Below are 20,238 nucleotides of genomic sequence, written 5' to 3' on the forward strand. Positions count from 1 at the left end.
AGATATGACAGACAACGTACAACTTGCTCAGGGTGGAAACTATGGTAATGCAGAACTTTCTGTCAGCAGGTGTGGGTGGGGCTTCATCAGTGTGACCTCACAATAACAAAAGATTAAGAATGGCTATGTCTAATGTCAGTACTTTGGTGTAATAGGGATTAAAAAAAGTGAGAACCACTTTTCTATGGTACAGCTGATAAGGTATTCTGGTCAAACACTGACCTCAGATCTGTAATGCACAGTAATGATTTGGGTGTAGCTGTGATAGGTAGGGTGTGGAGAGAGAGAGAAGAGAAGGATGTTTAAAGAAGAGTATTTCCTATTGTGTTGTATGCATTGACAATGATGATGGTGGGAGTTTCAGATCTAGTACACATCAGACTTAGACATGAAGATATCTCTTTGTTCAAAGATGATGGTGTGTTTGCCCTCCGCATATGGAGGCTTTACCCTGTAATACCACTGAAAACAGTGTCTATTTACCTCCTTCATTTTCAATTCAAATACAAAGCTACACCTGGTCTCAGATACAAACACCATTGTTTCTTGAAAGTTAGCCGAGAGATTAATGTTTTTTATGTAAATACTTTATAAACAAACTGCAGTCACAAAAATTATTTTAACTTCTCATTTGCTCTTATATCATTTAATACCTTTCGTGTAAGAAAGAAATGGGTTCTTTCACTGAATGGTTCTGTGAGGAACCAAAAATGTTTCCGTTTCTTTACTAGGCTAAGTTACTGGTATTATTGTGAAGCACTTTATCTTTAAGAGTGTATTAATCTGTATCACTCGCATTTATCCGAAATGCACCTTTCATAAGAAAAGGATTCCTCTTCGACGCACACCTGCGCGAAACGTATTAATATTCACAAAGCTCGCTCCTGTTGGTGGACTTACTGCTGATGTCAGCGTCAGGGGCGGGGAAAACGCGAAGGACGTACTGAATATTCATGAGCAGTCGCTCGGGTTTTATTAACGTTTGTGCTGAAGCGACAGAAACACAGTGAGAGAGACACAGAGATCAGACGAGCATCATAAAATAAAACATCAATAAAACAGGAGAAGAATAGTGCAGATATTTCGCGCTTATTTCGCACAGTTTGTGATTTATTGTGAGGTTTCTGATGGATCTGGTGCAGTTTTATCATCCGGAATCTTTCTCCTTCTCTTCTGAACCGAGCAAGTAAGAAACTTTATTCATTTTCGAGCCGTAATGTTGTAATGGTAGGCTACTTGTAAGTTATGTGTAAACCAGGTATTAAACACCTCTGTCTTAGCAAAAGAGTTTGAAAATTCCAGAATTTTTTTTTTTTTTTAATTTTTGGGATGGTAAGAGTAACTTATAGAGACAGTATTAGGCTATTTATGATGATTTATTTAAGGTGATTAAAACAAAAATAAAATTTTGTGTCCAAATGCTCATGAAATTATGCGACAATTCTCTTAAAAACATTTATTGTAGTTACACATGTAAACAAAACATAACACTTATTTTGAATATTTTAATATATATTATATATATATATATATATATATATATATATATATATATATATATATATATATATATATATATATATGCCTTTATGGTCCTTTGAATATGGTCCTTTGAAATATATATATATATATATATATATATATATATATATATATATATATATATATATATATATATATATATATATATATATATATATATATATAATGCCTTTATGGTTCTTTTGAAAAAACTTTTCTTTTCAATCATTTAGGCTATTTGGTTTGGTACATGCGACTTACAGGGCATTACAATAAATTTTTAACCAGTATGTGTAAACCTTGGGTTTGAACCCATGACATTTTGAGCTGCTTACACAATATTCTACCACTGAGCTATACAGGATAATTTTATCATCTTAAAATTACATTATACAACCGCAGAAAAGAATAACATACCACTTCAAGATTATTTTTAGTTTTCTAAATTTACTATTTATAGGTATGTGTTTAAGTAAAATTATCATTTTTATTTCATTCTGCCATCTACTGAAAACATTTCTGCCAAGTTTCTAATAAAAATAATGTTTTTATTTGCATTTATTTACTAAAAATTGAAATGGGTAAAACATTGTCCACATTGCAAAAAATAAGTGTTTTCCAATCTTGAATACTGCAGAAAAACAAGATCAAATTAATTTCTCAATAACAAAAAGCTAATATTTTTACATTTATTTTAGGAAAAGTTCAGAAATATAAATTTTATGGAATAACCCAGATTGTTGGGTGACTTTATGTCACTCATGATGTTTGCTTTTGTAGGAATTTAACAGACACTGGACAGAAATGGTCATGGTAATACATGTAGAAATGATGATTAAAAGCAAAACTGGAGTGCCCTCTTAATTTCTTCTGATGATTTTTACCTGGTTTCTGGGATTTTTAAGCACTAGTTAATAGATGTTTAAAAAAATGTAGGTTCTCGATAAAACTTAAACAGGTTTTCTCATCACTCCAAACTGTAAACCCTTTTTTGTTCATACTGAAGTGTAAATAAACAAAATAATCTTAATGATCTTTGAATGAATGTTGTATTTAATATCAACTGTTTTACTTGTTTTACAAACATTGTTTTATCTGACATAATTATTGCTTTCTGTTAGTGTTTTATCCTAAATGCAGATAAGACCACAACAGTACCATTTCCATAGTTCTGTGCATGACAGACAGAGTAGCTCAGAAGTTATGATGAGAAAAACATCAAGGGTAAAAAGAGAAAAAAATTACATTAACAATTAATAATATAAAGAAATTTCAAGTGTTTTTTTTTAATGTTAGTCTAAAAAGACAGCTTGCAGGAGGTGGAAAATATTTATCAATTTTAATAGTTGCAGACTTTCATCCAAAAATTTTGCCCTTAAAATTTCAACAGTTCAAATAAAGTAATTATCATATAATTACACTGTCAGAAAAAATTGTCAAAATATATACCCCAGCTGTCACTGGGGCAGTACCCTTTCAAAAAGTACAGCTTTGCACCTAAAGATTTTATAGTAGTAGTACCTAGACATTTTTAATATGCCCCAATGACAGCTGGGGTACATATTTTTAACCAGTTTACAATCCTGATCAGACGGTCACTTGTCAATGGTGATGTTTCTTGTTTTAGAAACCATAGGAACCAGATCCATCAGTGTGTGATATAAAACAAATGGACCGATTCCTATGGTCAGTCGTACAGTACCACAACCGTTAACAGCAGCATCAACCTACGCCGTTGTTGTTTGTTTAGCGACCTCTAGCAGCAAAATTACATTTTGTGCCTTAAAAATATTTTTTTTTAAGAGAAAATACTCAAAATCTAGTCCAGCTGATTAAACAGACATCACTTATAACTAGGGATGCACCGATAGGATTTTTTTGGGCCGATACCGATTTAAACAGACAACTTCTGGCCAATACCGATATTAAACCCTTGTATACAATACTATACACCTGGTCTATTAGCTAGTTTATTTCTGCATCAAATTATTTTTACTGAACATGGATTGGATCTAATTAACAAGACGAGAGGCACAAATTAAGCTAAAACAAATATAAGAAGACAGCATGTCAACCTTCAAAGGTGTTTTTTTTCTATTCAGCATTTATTTTATTAATAACATTAAAATTTTTTGCATATAATGGATTTCTTTATGCAGTTCATTAATAAACAATCGGTATCGGCCTTTCTCGTGCTATTGCCGATATGCCGATGGTTTCAAATTTATCAAAAATCGGCCGATAAATATCGGTGGCCGATACATCGGTGCATCACTACTTATAACTCATGCGCAAATCTATAGTGTTGCTGTGTTTTAACATAACAGTGCATTTAGATTTGATGAGCACATGTTCTGGCAACAGTCTATGGCCGTCTTAAAGCAATAGGATTTAAAGAACCGGTGATGGAGTCAAAAGTAATTCCTCTGGATCCCAGACAAGACCCTGACGGGCTTTGAGATCACGTTACTAGTCACTGCACACGTGTGTGTGTGTGTGTGTGTGTGTGTGTGTGTGTGTGTGTGTGTGTGTGTGTGTGTGTGTGTAAGTGAGAGGAACAGGTGTGTTCAGGTCCACTGTATACTGTAAACACTCAGTCAAGACTGACATTGTGGGAAATATAAAGTTGTGCTGATAAAAAGGAAAACCAGACGTTGGTTCTCTCAGATACCAGTTTTACTTTATCCCATTAAAATAAAAAAGCCAGCTGTGGTGGTTGGCATAAATTTACTGTGAAGAACTTGTGGTGCATGTAAAGTACCAAGTTTATAAACTTTACTGTTTCAAACACTGACGGTTGCTTTGTTCTCATTGTTTCTGTTGTTTGTTTCCAAAGCTTTCTGAACATGATGCCAATCAACACCCACTGCCCCGCCTACATCAAGGCAGAACCATCAAGCCCCGCCTCCCTGCCAGACAGTCTGACCCAGCACAGTCCAGGCGCATCATCGGATGCTGGAAGCAGCTATAGTTCTGAATGTAAAGAGATTCAAACAGGACTGGACTCCCCAGTGTTGCGCCCCCCTGCGCCCTGCAGGCACCTGGAGGAATCACAGGTGAAGAGGGACTACAGGTTGAGTCCGGGCACCAAACGCCTGTGTCTGGTGTGTGGAGATGTTGCATCTGGATTTCACTATGGCGTGGCTTCCTGTGAGGCCTGCAAAGCTTTCTTTAAACGTACCATTCAAGGTTGGTTTTAATCGCGTTTTGTTCAAGGCGCAATATGTAATTTTACCACTAGGGGCCGCTAAACAACAACGACAATGGCGTAGCTTGATGACGCTGTGAAAGAGAATTGGGAATGGTGGGAGTTAGAGTCTTTATCTTCACCGTCGATAGGAATCAATCCGACAGGACTCACAAATCATGTTCATGGATGACGTAATGAAATAAAGTCTTAAAGGGGGCATTTCACAAGACTTTTTCAAGATGTCAAATAAATCTTTGGTGTCCCCTATGTTAACAATTAATCGATCTTCGATTAATTGCGATAAGAATTAAATCGATAAAACTTAATGATTGCACAATTTGTGCATTAAATCCCTTATATAGTAAATATGCAGTGACATTTTGTCAAATTTGCAGTGCTGTGAAACTTCATTGAACTATTGAATTTACGTCACCGTGTGTTGACAGTATTAACAGTGTGTACTGTTGAATCAGTGTGAGTCAGGCCAGTAGTTTTTAACCTGTTGGATAAGATTGGAAATCTGTTCAGATGTCCTGTTTAAGGGTCAAATACGAGCTGAATTTAACTGAAAGCTTGAAAGTACTCGGGTACAGTTTGGTCCCGTTAAGTATGGGAGTACACCCTAAAAGACTTCTCGAATGGCAATTGAGGATTTTTCATAGGGTTTGCTATTTTACTTTTACTCTACTTTCACTTTTTCTGGTGCTTTAAAGGTTCTTCACAGCGATGGCATAACCATTCATTCTTATACATACACCAAAACGCAAATTCAACGATTTATGCGAGTAGATTAAATACATGGTCAATGCAAAGACGCGTATAGACGTGAACTCGGCCGGGGAGATGCGAATGACGCAAATTTGGTGGTGCAATTGCCGCGAAAACATGCGGTTTTTGCCTCAAACGCATTTTTGCGTAAGTTGAAAATTCACATGAAATGAAGTTAAAGTCGCCTTCCTCACTTACTTGTAGGATTCAACTTCGCGTTTGGTTTGTACGGCCTATTAGAAGAACCTTTATGCCCATTTTTAATTTAAAGAACCCTTTTTTAATACAGTTATTAAAGGTTTTTCATGGAACTGTTCAGCCAAAAATGGTTCTTCTATAGCATACACGTACACACCAAACATAGACACAAACTCGTGCCGGGCGATGTGAATGACGCTAATCGGAAGGCACGATTGTAACAAAAACACGTGCTATTTGCCTCAAGCGCGTATTTGTATTCAACTCAAGCGAAAAATCTGCTTGACACGAAGTTAAATCCCTCAAGTAATCTACACCGAGGAACACAATGCTTCAGGTTAGGTGTTTACTCAGCATTATGGGGCGTACACACCAAACATAAATTCAACAATTTGCGTGAGTAGATTACATACAAAATCAAGTTGAAAATTTGCATGAAATGAAGTTAAATACCACAAGTAATCTTCCTCACTTTGGATTACTTGTAGGATTCAACTTTGCGTATTGTTTGTACGGCCTATTAGAACTTTTTTTAATTTAAAGACCCTTTTTACTACAGAAATGTTTTACGGTCGTTAAAGGTTCTGTATGGAACTGTTCAGCCAAAAATGGTCCTTATATGGCATCGTGAAGCACCTTTTAATTTTAATGCTGCGTACACACCAAACGCAAAGTATCGCATTCCTTGCTCTATATTACTCGTGGGATTTTACTTTGTGTCATGTGAATTTTTCACTTGAGTTGAATATTTTCAACTTGTGCGAAGATGCGTTTGAGGCAAATTGCGTGTGTTTTTGCGGCAATCGCTCCACCCAGTTTCCATCATTCACTTCGCCCTGCACCAGTTCGCGTCTATTCGGGTCTTTGCATTGATTTTTTATGTAATCGACGCGCCATAATGCTGCGTAAACACCTAACACAAAGCATTGTGTTCCTCGGTCTAGATTACTTGCGGGATTTAACTTGTCATGCTAATTTTCCGCTTGAGTTGAATATTTTCAACTTGCGCAAAAATGCGCTTGAGGCAAATTGCGTGTGTTTTTGCGGCAATCGCTCCACCCAGTTTCCATCATTCACTTCGCCCTGCACCAGTTCGCGTCTATTCGGGTCTTTGCATTGATTTTGTATGTAATCTACGTCCCATAATGCTGCGTAAACACCTAACACAAAGTTCCTCGGTCTAGATTACTTACGGGATTTAACTTGTCATGCTAATTTTCCGCTTGAGTTGAATATTTTCAACTTGTGCAAGTACGCGCTTGAGGCAAATAGCATGTGTTTTCGCGTTACCCGAACAGCCTCAATCGCATCGCCCAGCACGATTTGCATCTTTGCATTGACTTTGTATGTAATCTACTCGCGCAAAATGTCACATCTGGAGGCCTGAATATACTCTCTTTGCTCTATTTATATGCTGGCTATTTGTTTATATTCCACTTTTGCATTGTTGCGTCCTAAGACAGATTGTTTTCCTCTTTTCGCTTAGGATAAATGTGTCTGTTAAATGCATAAATGTAAATGTGTTTGAATGTCTCTGCTCACCTGTTGCTTTGCCAAAAACAGTATTGATGACAAGAGCAATACATTATAAAAAATGCTAATGTGGGTTGGGTCAATTATGGACATTTTCTTTTGGATTTGTCCATATTTACCCAGCTATGGGCTGAAACAAGCCAGCATTTTTTAGATTGTAAGGTACCAAAAGCTGATTGATGTTTGAGAAATTACCTCTGATAATACTAGATAATGATTGTTTTTTGAATGGAAATAAATCACATTGTGCCATTTGCATATCCATGCATTGTGATCATACTGACTTAGGTTTTTACAATTTTTTTGTTTTTGTGTGAGGTTTGTCTTCTGCTTTTTTCCGTTGGACTGTTCTTGTGTGGTTTCTAAACACTGTTTACATGTTTACGTACATGATTTAACGGCTGTGATCAGTCAGCCAGGAGACAGAGGTTAAACACAGACTGCCATCTGTCTATAGTTGAAAAAGGAAAGTGTTTCAGTGAAACTTTTTAAATCCGGATGCTGGTTATAATCAATCTGTCTGTCTCTTTTAGGTAATATAGAGTACAGTTGTTCGGTCAGCAGGGATTGTGAGATCACTAAGAGACGGCGGAAATCTTGTCAGGCCTGTCGCTTCACTAAGTGTCTGTCTGTGGGGATGCTGCGAGAAGGTGAGTGTGTCTGCATCTCATTGTGTGAATATCACAACATCATGTCCAGATCAGAACCCTATCAAAGAAAAGAAAGCCATTTTATAAAAATATTATGATAGATAAGTACTTTTCTCTTCAAATTTCCATTCCTGTAATGCATTCAGACATTTGAATTTTCCGTAATACTGTATAATATATTTTGGAACAAATTCATAATCCTGGAAAGAATATTCAGTGGGAGTAAACAGAAGATAAAATCTTGCATGGTCATTAAGTGCCAACCCATCACAATATCAAACCTGTTACCTGTAAATAAAGTCATTTCCGACAATTATTTATGAACACATTATAAATGTTAGAAATGTATTGTTGAAACATGTGAAAAAGAATGTGAAATATGTAGTACTGAATTGTGGAGTTACACTGCTAAAAAGTTCATCCACATTTCAGTTTTGTTATTTGGGCGGGGCTTAAATGGTGGCTTGATGACACACCAGAGCCACTGAGCATGGCCCCGCCCCTAACACAGTCGTGAGCATCCATTCAGGTTGTAGCAATTTTTGAAAGTTGAGAGAGACGGCATCTTTCTTGCGAGTGGGTGTGGCTTCAGTGCAGACAGTGGACACGCCCCCAGCATTTGAGACCAGAGAATCATGTCCTTCTTTGATAACTTATTTTTTTTCTTTGCGTTTTTCGTCATTCAAATTTTGTTGTCTGGTTAATAACACATTTTTTTCTGTGGTGTGACAAACTGAGAACATATTTAATATCAGACTTTAATGTTGTTCATGAGTGTACAGCATACATGAAAGTGTTTTGGCATTAAAGGGTCTGGATTCTTGGTTTTCAGGATATTTAGCTGTATAGAGATCTCACAAAAACAACATTCAGCCCAAAGAGATTTTCCATAAAAATAATATACTGTACATATACTCAAATAAAACTGAAGCAGTCAGCAAATAATAATATCTTGCCTGCTGGTGCGTGAGTTTGTGTAGGTGCTGCCCTGATTTTGTTTTAGTGCATCTGCTTATTCAGGATTTTCTGTGGCAGACACACACATACAGATGTTCACAATTCTGCGTACTTTTATTTTAAATCATTCGCATGACCACAGGAGATTAAGGGCCAGATTTACTAAATGGGGCAAATTAGCATAAGAGCGCAATTTTGGTAAGGCGCTGACAGGAGTGGACATTTCTGTTTACTGACAAGTGCGCACGTAAAAAAAAACACATGGACAAAAATCGAATGAATACAACGACCAACACTCAACCAACAATCTACCAAGAGCAGCTCAGATTAGCGTAGGGTTTAAGACAGGCTTTTAGGCGTCAAATAATGGCGCAAATACAAGTAAACTGACAAACAAACTTTAGTAAATCGCATACTGTGATTTATTTAAATACTCACAATACTGTGTCCATGCCTTTATGGTAGTTTTTTATGGCAAAAGAGGCGTTCGCGTTAGCGCAAGTTGTTATGATTTTTTTTATGCTAGTTGAAATATCCTGATAGCAATCAGTATGTTAAGTGATCTAAATGTATTTTTATAACTATAAACTGTCTGTGGAAAGCATAGGACCATAAAATGTTCATTCAATTATTGTCAGTCAGCGTGTGTTTGCATACCACTGCACAGCCTGTTCACGCAGACATCATACGTCATCTGCGTGTTGACCTACGTTGTGCAGATAGAGCGAAAATGGCAGGCAAATAGCAACTACTTTTTTTCTCTTCTTCGTCTCGTTTATGAGTCACCGTGCGTTAAAGCCTCATTCAGACAGCCAGCGACTTTCTCGCTGTGTGTCACCCATCTCTTTCAATGAGGCGTTTCTAAATCTGGTTTTCATAAATAAATGAGTACCGTCCACTCCAGTAACTGACGAGAGAATGATGACGTGAACTCCACTGCTTTGCTCCCATTGATAGGCGCTCCTGAAATTCGCTCATCATTTGCATAAAGTTAAACTTTTATTAAATTTCGCCGATTAAAATTACATTTGCCGATTTGCAGAGAGGGTGGGATCAATACTATCAGGCTAAAGTTACCATTTTCACAGATTCCACCTTTAAGATATAACCAAATATGTAGTTTGTAAACACACACATCTCTACATGTCTTTGGAATAAGTAATAAAAAGTGTGGCATTTGACACACTTCCAAAGTACCGCAATAATGTAGTTTAATTGGGTCATTTGCGTTTGTGCATGCATGTGGGTTCCTCCTCACGTTTTCTGTTTGTGTATGTGGGTCTGTTTGTGCAGGTGTGCGTTTGGACAGGGTGAGAGGAGGACGACAGAAATACAAGAGGCCCAACTCGAATTCCAGCGTTTACCTCAGTGTACATCTACCTCAAAATAAACAATGTGAGAAAATCTAACATAAATCTTTAAGTTTATGGGTCAGTAATCATTTAATCGTGTGTGTGTGTGTTAATACTCTTTTTTTCTCGTAGTGCCCCAGAGCAGTCAGGATGAGAATAAGGTGGTGGCACTCTTGTTGGGGGCGGAGCCAGAAAGGGTGTGTGCTATGCCTGACCCCGCCCTCCCAGACAGTGACATCAAAGTATTAACGACACTGTGTGACCTCGCTGACAGGGAACTGATGCTGAACATCAGCTGGGCCAAACACATACCAGGTACACACAAACACACACATAGTAAGTGATGTGTTGGAAAAGCAGCGGTTTGTGTATGCGTGTTTTATCTACGTTTTGTTTTGGATACACAGCGATACGTTGTTGTTAGTTTTGCTCTTCTTGTTGTGTGTCTGTTTTGGAAAACATCTGAGGGTGGAGAACACTGAACAGACCAGCACCTGTTTTTGAGTTGATATTAACCTCTGTAGTTATGCTTACACAACAAACCTCAAGAATCAGGTGTTTGTGTATTCGTGGCTCAGGTTTTGCCGACACTTAAGACACCAAATTTCCCCTCTAGGATAGTAAAACCTGAACGCACCTGCATTGTAATGACAATGGCACATATAAGATAGCTTCATTACATCTTGAGAGATTTGTGTGAGTTATACTGCACACTGCAAGAAAATGATTTAAGAAATTTTTTTTAGTATTTTTGTCTTGTTTTCAGTAAAATTATCTAAAAATTCTTAAATTAAGATGCTTTTTTTGATGAGCAAAACGACCCAAGAAAACAAGTCTAGTTTTTAGACCAAAAAACTCAAATTAAAGTGATTTTGTGCATAAAACAAGCAAAAAAATTTGCCACTGCACTGTAAAGAATACTTTGCTGCCTTAAAATTTTTTGTTGAATAAACTCGGATTTACAAGTCATTTCAACTTACTATTATTTATCTTGACTAGAGATGAGTTGTAATAATTACAGGGGGGTTGTTATAACTCTCAACTGTATTTTATAAGTTGTGACAACTTATCTCTGTTGACATGACTTGAGTTTATTTAACAAAAAATTTTAAGGCAGCAAAGTATTTTTTTACAGTGTGGGGTAAGCAAAAAAATCTTGAACATTTTTCTTAAACACTAAATAAAACGAATTCAAGAAAAATGTGCTGATTTTTTGCCTGTTTTATGCACATAATCACTTAAATTAATTTTTTTTGTCTAAAAACTAGACTTATTTTCTTGGGTCGTTTTGCTCATCAAGAAAAAGCATCTTAATTTAAGAATTTTTAGATATTTTTACTGAAAACAAGACAAAAATTCTAAGATTTTTTTTCTTGAAAATAATTTTTTTGCAGTGCAAAAAAAATTGTTTTCTTAGTATATAAAATGTATGCAAATTTGTGCTTAAAACAACCAAAAAAAAATCTGCCAATGGAAAAAGAAACATTTTCTTGATTGAAGTGTTCATGAAAACTTAATTTCAAGAAAAAAAGTTTTCTTAAATTTATTTCAAGAAAATGTTTCTTATTCCATTGGCAGATTTTTTTTTTTTGCTTGTTTTAAGCACAAATTTGCTTAAATTTTATATTTTTTTTGTCTAAAAACTAGACTTATTTTCCTAGATCATTTTGCTCATCAAGAAAATACATCTTTAGATTGATTTTAGCTATTTTTACTGAAAACAAGACAGTGCTGTGTAGGAAAAATATCATTAGCTTATTATTTTTATTTATTATTTTAGCAATAAATGTGACCCTGGACCACGAAACCAGTTATGAATTGAGATTTATACATCATCTGAAAGCTAAATAAACCGGCTTTCTATTGATGAATGTTTTTAGGACAATATATGGCAGATATCTGAAAAAATAAAATAAAAAATATCTTGAAAATCTGGAATCTGAGGGTGCAAAAAAATTGAGAAAATCGCCTTTAAAGTTTTACAAATGAAGTCCTTATATATATATATATGTACAGTAGGAAATGTACAAAATATCATAAGTATTGTTTGCTATTGCCACAAATATACCCGTGCAACTTGATGATTTTGTTGTCCAGGGTCACAAATTATTTAGTTATTATTTATATATTATTTAGTGGTATGGTGGCGAATTCAATGTAAAATTCTGATCAGGAAAAATGCACGAAGTGACCAAGTGGTCTTCATAATCTACTAGTGGCCATAAACCAGGACACAGCTAGTTATGTTACTGTATAGCTAAGTGGTAGAGCATTGCGCAAATTAAAGCTCATAGGTTCGAATCCAGGGAACACAGAGACTTTTTAACTGTATAAAAAAGTGTAAATCGCTTTGGATAAATGTATAATGTATGTGAATGTAGTTGGGTATGTTAGTGCTTTCTAAACATTGTGTGGTCCAAACTGATTTTTTAACAAACAGTGTTTATTTAAAAATGCAGAACGTTTTCTGTGAGGATTAGGTTTAAGGGATTATACACTCTAAAAAAACAAACGGTGCTATATAGCACCAAAACAATTGCTTTGGATTGTAACGATAGAAGAACCATTTTAGTGCCATATAGCACCGGTGAAGAACCAGTGAAGCACCAGTGAAGCACCAGTGAAGCACCAGTGAAGCACCAGTGTAGAACCATATAGGGGCCATATAGCACCACATATGGTTCTACATAGCACTATATGGTTCTACACAGGTGCTTCACTGGTGCTTCACTGGTGCTTCACTGGTTCTTCACCGGTGCTATATGGCACTAAAAATGGTTCTTCTATCGTTACGATCCAAAGCAACTGTTTTGGTGCTATATAGCACCGTTTGTTTTTTAGAGTGTACAGTTTGCACAGTATACAAGTCATTACGTCTATGATAAGTCCCCACAATGTATAGAAACAAACATGTGTATATGAGTTTGTGTGTGTGTGTGACTGCAGCATTGTCCTTTTCCTGCCATTTCAAGCAGGAGATAGAAGGGAAGATGACATTGGTGATGCCGAGTTGTTTTGTTTGTGTTGTTCTCGGTGTCATGAGGGTCGTTTGATTGTGTTAATGCGTTCCACAGATGTCGATACGCACACAGCGTGAATGTGATCGACCAGAGCGCAGATTCAATCAGTTAATGAACGTCACTCATGAGAGCTTGAGATGTGTGAATGGAGCTGTGATAAACATCAGTGATGGGTGAAGCCCAGTGTCCTTCTGTCCCACACCAAACCAATCAGACGCTTTTTAATTAAGTGTGAGAACGTGAATGAGAAAAAAGCTTGACTGTCATTGATGCTATTCTTCAGGACACACACACAGCTTTCAATCATCAATAAGGTTTTAGCTCAATGTGAAATTGATGTGTAAACTAGGATTTTATTTCATTTATCTCTTTTTAGCTGATATTTATTTATGTAATTATTTGAAAGATTTGCTGTTCAATTATTTGTATATAGTTTGTTATAAAGCAGCTTTATAGAAATGTGGACGTGGTAGTTATTTACCAGATTCATTTCAGGTTATATCTAAATAGGTATTTAATTATTTAGTTTATTAGCTATTTAAGTGATTATTTTCTTCGTTATTTAGTTTATGTGATTAGCCAATTAGTTATTTCGCTGATCAATTGCTTAGTTAGTTGGGTGATTGTTTATATAGTTATTTAACCATAATTTAGCTATTTAGCTTATTTATTTGAACTGAAAACAAACACACATACTTATAAAATGTATACACTGAATGCACCAAAAGGTCCATGTTTGCCGTTATTTCAGTCATGCAAGATACTTGAAATGGGGGAAGACAGAGACAGTAACAGTATCTCTATAATCTGTGCTAAAATCACAATTAAACATCATATTACCGACCAACAATTAAACCTGACTTCATCTGTACCATAACGTTTGTTTCTTAAGCTCAAATTGCACTACAAGGGTGATTCTCACGAAAGCATTGAAAAACCACAGCACTAATGATTTTAGCTATAAAATGTGTAATATAGTAATATTAAAAAGCATCAGAATTAACACAATACTGTGTTCTACCTTGCACAATGTGTGATTTCAACATATGAATTTATAATTTGTCAATTGTATCTCATTTCTGCTGAAATTCTCATTACCGCAATGTGTCCGGCTGTGTTTGAACATGCGTTATGTTGTAATTTAATCAAATTAACACAAAATATTTAGAAAAAAAATAAATGGCTGTTTTGCTAGACTACTGTAGATGACAGAAAAAATATTTACTGAATATTCATGTATAATAATAATGAAGAAAAATTAGGAAAATGATGTGTCCATGTCTGATGTTCTCATCCTCCGCAACACTTTTTGAGAACAGTTTAAGCACACATACAGAATTTTAATAAAGTTTGATTTTGAGTGACCAAGCACATGGACCAGTTACTTCAAGATGGCTACCAGGGAAGATCATTTTTTTACAGTTAATTTGAAATATTGTCTTGTCAGAATGCTTACACGACATTTTGATTATCATTACCGCAACAGATGCTTATTAAATGTTAATTTAATTAATAGAAGCATAATACTTTGATTTTAAATGCATGTGCAGAATCTCCAAATGATGTTCTTTCAGGTTTGTCATGTCATTTTGAAAATATGTCAGTGTTGATGTTTTCTGACTGTTGCGGTAATGAGATTTTTTAGGACTTATTTTTTAAATTATGCTACAAAAAGTGTTAAATGATAAGTAAAAGTGTTTAAATTAATGTTCCCATTTACTCCAGACTTTGTTTTTCAGTGTCTGGTCGGAAAAAAGTAAATGTAAGCAATTTTTACATTTTCATGCTTGACATTTTTAAAACCAAGTTTTCGTGAGAATCACCCACAAACACCTTGGCTTTGTCCGAAATCGCCTACTTTTATACTAATAAGCAGTAGGCAGGTGAGTAGTATAATTCATAGTATTTGTATAGGCGAAAAGTACCCGGGTGAACTACTACTTCAGGCAAGATCCTGAAGTGTTCATTCGATGGAAACTTGCTATCCCATGTTCCCGGGAGAGGAGTTATCCAATGCAGAAAAGACAGAGGGGCGTTATTTTATTCAAAAATGCCTGAAAATGGTAACGCGGCTCTATTCACATGCAAATACATATATTAAACAGCTGCACATTGTGGTTAAAATTGCCATGAAACGGAAGTAGGGATTGCCTTATTTTCCATGTGATAACGTATATTCGATGGAAACCAGCGGCTGTTGCTTGCCACACTGTGCGATCAAGATCGTAGTTAAGTCCATGTCACACTGTATAATCTCAGTTGTAGCCTAGTGGTTAGAGTGTCGGGCTTGTAACCCGAGCGTTGCCGGTTCGAGGCTCACGACCGGCGGGTTGCGACTGTGGTGCCCTTGAGCAAGGCACCTTAACCCTAATTGCTCCCCGGGCGCTGCAGGGATAGCTGCCCACTGCTCCGGGTGTTTGTGTGTTCACGACTTGCAGTGCGTGTGTTCACTATTCACTGGATGGGTTAAATGCAGAGGTCACGTTCCAAGTATGGGTTGCAAATACTCACTCACTTCACTTCACTTCACTTTCCATCAATGTCAGACTGTATGAGTTTAAAGACTTTTAAAAATCGGACGCATGCAAAAAAAACATCTAAATAGGTCTGATTTCAGAATATTAGCAATTATAAAGTTGACTATTATTCTTAGTTTATCATACATTTTTTATAATATGCTTATGACTTGTGAATGTAATGCTCAGTTAACTTAAAGAGTAACTAAACCCTAAACCAACTTTTTTTAGTTAATGACCTGTAAGAATGGGGCTTTATTAGTGCGGTTCATTGATTTTAGTAATTTTTTGACATTTGGATATAAAGTGTTTCAATACTACAATATATGGTGTAAAAACGTCTGAGTGCTGCCCTCTTCAGGTTGAACGGTGGCTACTGCAGTTGAATTTTCCTATTGGATGTTGGGTCCAAGAAATAACTCGTGACGTAAGCAGGTTCAAGCTCACCACGCCCTTGTTACGATCTCACCACACACTTAGTTCGTCCCCTCTATCTCCATTGGGATTTGCCCACTTTTTTTGCATTTTTCAAATATTGCAGTGGGTGGAGTCACGCTCTGACCAGGGGTTTAGTTACGCTTTAAATACATTTTTACGGTAATCTATAATTCCGCTATAATCCACTAGGTGGTGCTCTTAACCAACTTATAAAAACCTTAAACAATAACTAATACAAAAACAGTTAAAACTGTATGTGAAGTTATTTACAAAAATGCAGTTATTTCAGCTTTTTGCTTAAAATGTGGTATTTTTGAAGAAATGTACCTATATTTGAGAGGTGATAAAAAGAGAACAAATGAAGATAGAATGAAATTTTTTCCCATTATTTTTGTTTATTTGTGACGTATGCAGCCTGCATATGCGACCTCCGGAGGCTGCAGCCTTCTGATTGAGAAACGGACATAGTTATAGGAGTGCTTAATTTTGTTATATCTTTGTTGCACTTTACGTCAATTTAAATAAAAGTGTCTGCCAAATGCATCAATGTATTATGTTGAATATTTAGATGATTTCCTTAAATTTACATGTTCACCACCCCTTTGAAACTGTAATTAAGCATAGGTTTTGAGCAATTGTATGAAAACAGTGAAGAAAATGGCAATGTGATGCATATTTAGTGTTTTTAGTTGGATTCAGTTACTGAGGTGACGAGTTATTTATTGCAATACAGTCTCCCGAAGATGCGTATAAATAGCAAGAAGTGTAAAACTCGTGCAATACATACGCCAAATTCCACTTTGGCGTGCATGATACGCCAGTCCTTCCCATTCACTTAAACGGTGCATCTTTTTTTGCCGTTTTATTTATTGGTTTCTCAATTTCTTTTTGTTTTTTAAACCATTTTCGCTTGGGTTTAGGGTTAGATTTTAGATTTGCTTAATAAGGTTATTTGATATACAGGTTTCTCCTTGTTTTTGTCCATATTTACTCATTGGTCACTTGGAGTTGGGGTTAGAGTTGGGGTTTGGGTTAGGATGTCATTTTTATATAACAAAAAGTTGTTCTAACCCTAAACCCAAGCGAAAATGGTAAAAAATAGCAAAAAAATTGAGAAACCAATAAATAAAACGACAAAAAAAGATGCACCGTTTAAGTGAATGGGAAGGACTGGCGTATCATATGCACGCCAAAGTGGAATTTGGCGTATGTATTGCACGAGTTTTACACTTCGTGCTATTTGTACGCATCTTCAGGAGACTGGGCTGTTTATTCATATAAATATTGCAGTGTATGTGATCAGATCTATCGCTCCTGCAGGTTTCTCCAGTCTCTGTCTCTCAGACCAGATGAGTTTACTGCAGAGCGCATGGATGGAGGTCCTCATCCTCCGCGTGGCGTTTCGCTCACTGCCCTGTGAGGACAGGCTGGTGTTTGCGGAGGATTATATCATGGATGCTGAACAGGCCAAATCAGCGGGACTACTGGAGCTCCACGTGGCCATTTTACAGCTGGTGCGCAGGTACAGATCCATGAGACTGGAGCGAGAAGAGTTTGTCACCTTGAAGGCCATCGCTCTTGCCAACTCAGGTAAATAGACTATGCTCTAAACTACACTACGTTAAAAGTTTCTTTACCTAGTAAATGTCATCGCAACCCACCACATTACGGAGCAAATACCACAGCATAAGCAGTATAGATAAAACTAGACAGTAAAGGTGTGAAATTTGAACTTTCTGTCTTTCTCTCTCTCAGACTCCATGCATATAGAAGATGTGGAGGCGGTTCAGGTTTTGCAGGACTCTCTCCATGAAGCCCTACTGGATTATGAACGAGTCCAGCACAGGGAAGATCCTCGACGGGCAGGGAAACTCATCATGACCCTTCCGCTCCTCCGTCAGACCTCCGCCAAAGCCGTGCGTCATTTCTGCACCATAAAACAGGACGGTCGCGTCCCAATGCACAAACTTTTCCTGGAACTTCTAGAGGCCAATGCCTGATCTCTGTTCCCATTGGATCATCAAACAAAGGTGACTCCACCCCCATACTCATTTAGGAAGGACAATTGTTTGTGAAACCACGGGCAATGATGAAATATAACAGTACATACAAAAAATCCTAAGTGTGTACAAGGAATCTTGTATATTGTGTAGGAGTGTTGATGAAGGTTTCAGTGATCGAATGGAGGAACTACTGTACATCTGACACTTGAAGGCTTTTTTCTGTTTTGTTGTTTTCATCCAGGATAAACAGCTTTTAATTTGCTGATAAATTTAGGACACACTGTTTCGTCAAAGAAAAACTGCACTTCTGAAACAAACATGAAGGAAAACAACAGTGTTATACACACCGCTTTAAAGATGCAATGTGTAAATTTGAGCAGGATCTCTTGACAGAAATGCAATATAATATACATAACTATATTATCAGTGGTGTATAAAGATCGTACAACATTTTTATAACTTTAGAATGAGCCGTTTTTATCTACATACAACATGGGTCCCTTTACATGGAAGTCGCCATTTTGTGGCGTCATACCCTAAACGGACAAACTGTTCTATATAGCGCGTTTCATCACTACGTCACCTCACACGATGACATGTTTGTCATGTGGCGGCTACCGTAGCTTCTCTATGCATTTTTTAAAGGGAGGGGTGATGTCTCACCGCTAGATGTCGCTAAAAAAACTTCACAGTGGACCTTTAAGTTTAAATGTAGGTGTAGTCTAAATTAAATTATATTATAATGTATATGTATTGGTTAGGAAAGTGGTCAAAAGAAACGTTGTATATCAAATATCATTTCCAGAAAGAAAATATCAAAAAGTACACTTCTGATTTAAAAATGAATGCATTTTATCAATTGTATCATTACCTGATTGGTGATTATTATCCATTATTGTTATTTTACATGTATAGAAAGGATTTGTTTTATCGGTCAAATTGTGTGTGTATTTATGAATCATATCCAAATCACTGGATGTGTTGTTTTTATGAAATAGATCGAACTTAAACTGAGCTGAAAAACTTTAAGCTGATAACCGGCCTTCTTTGATCCAATTGTGTTTTACCACATATACCTTTCAGCACTTGACAAAATAAGCCATACCAATATATATGTTTTTAACAACAAATAAATATGTGAATACTGTATGATTTAAAGCAATAAGAGTTTTAATTGTTTTTTTCTTTACTAATACACTGTTTGATTGAATTCATCTTTAAATTAAATCCACGGTGACTTTAACCCATTATAGTACAGTTTTCTTCATATGACATACAAGATTTCAGAGGTGATGGCTGTTTTTTACTCTCTTCATATTGCCTGTATGGTATTGTGAATGTAAGATAGGTTTACAATAATGAAGGAAATGCTTATGAATTTACACTATCTTTAAAAAGGTTACAGCAGTAAAGCCTCATCATCTATTCAATTCAGTTTTATTTATATAGCGCTTTTCACAATTGTTTAATTATTCCGAAGCAGCTTTACATTAATAAAGTCTCTTCAGTAATGTTTGTTCTATTGGTAAATAATGAACATCTGTTTATGATTTTCCATATTTCTGTATGTGAAAGGTTTGTGAATGATGTTTATGTAAATGAAGCTAAGCTCTTAATGATACAAGTTTGTCTTGGCAATATCAGTGTTTGATTATAATACACATTTTTTAAATTCAAATAAATGCTTTAAAGACAATAATAACATAAAGTCTATGTGTAAGTGTAATACTTGAATATGTATACAAACACACACATGGCACATAAACACTCTAAAACACATAACAGCTAAATACAAGCATCAGTCATGGTCATCATGTTTATAAATCAGAAAAGAAGTGTCGCTGACTCCATTAGTTATTAACCACCCTGGTTTAGAAGAGGGACGTCCATACCAAAAGGAATCAAAAGACAGTAAAGACATCACAGAGACATCCCATAATGCATTTCACCAGACATGTCCCTCTTGAAGATAATTTATCAAGATGTTATAGCATGTCAAGCTCAAATTAATATATATCTAGATCCATTTGACTTTTATAGTTAAACCTACAGAAAGCAAAAATGATGCAAGTATTGCCAGATTCCAACCCTG

The 20,238-nt window shown here is 36.0% G+C and overlaps 1 protein-coding gene across 1 annotated transcript; it reads left to right on the forward strand.

Annotated features, from left to right (window-relative positions):
- Positions 1-1,002: 1,002 nt before the first annotated feature.
- Positions 1,003-19,298, forward strand: esrrgb (estrogen-related receptor gamma b). The gene is made up of 7 exons (XM_065256388.1): positions 1,003-1,186; positions 4,358-4,710; positions 7,744-7,860; positions 10,111-10,212; positions 10,302-10,484; positions 17,464-17,733; positions 17,899-19,298. The coding sequence occupies exons 1-7, from the start codon at positions 1,128-1,130 to the stop codon at positions 18,141-18,143; spliced, it is 1,329 nt and encodes a 442-aa protein (XP_065112460.1). The 5' UTR covers positions 1,003-1,127; the 3' UTR covers positions 18,144-19,298.
- Positions 19,299-20,238: the final 940 nt, after the last annotated feature.

The sequence above is a fragment of the Paramisgurnus dabryanus genome, chromosome 12 (genome assembly GCF_030506205.2).
Source record: "Paramisgurnus dabryanus chromosome 12, PD_genome_1.1, whole genome shotgun sequence".
Classification (NCBI taxonomy): Eukaryota; Metazoa; Chordata; class Actinopteri; order Cypriniformes; family Cobitidae; genus Paramisgurnus; species Paramisgurnus dabryanus.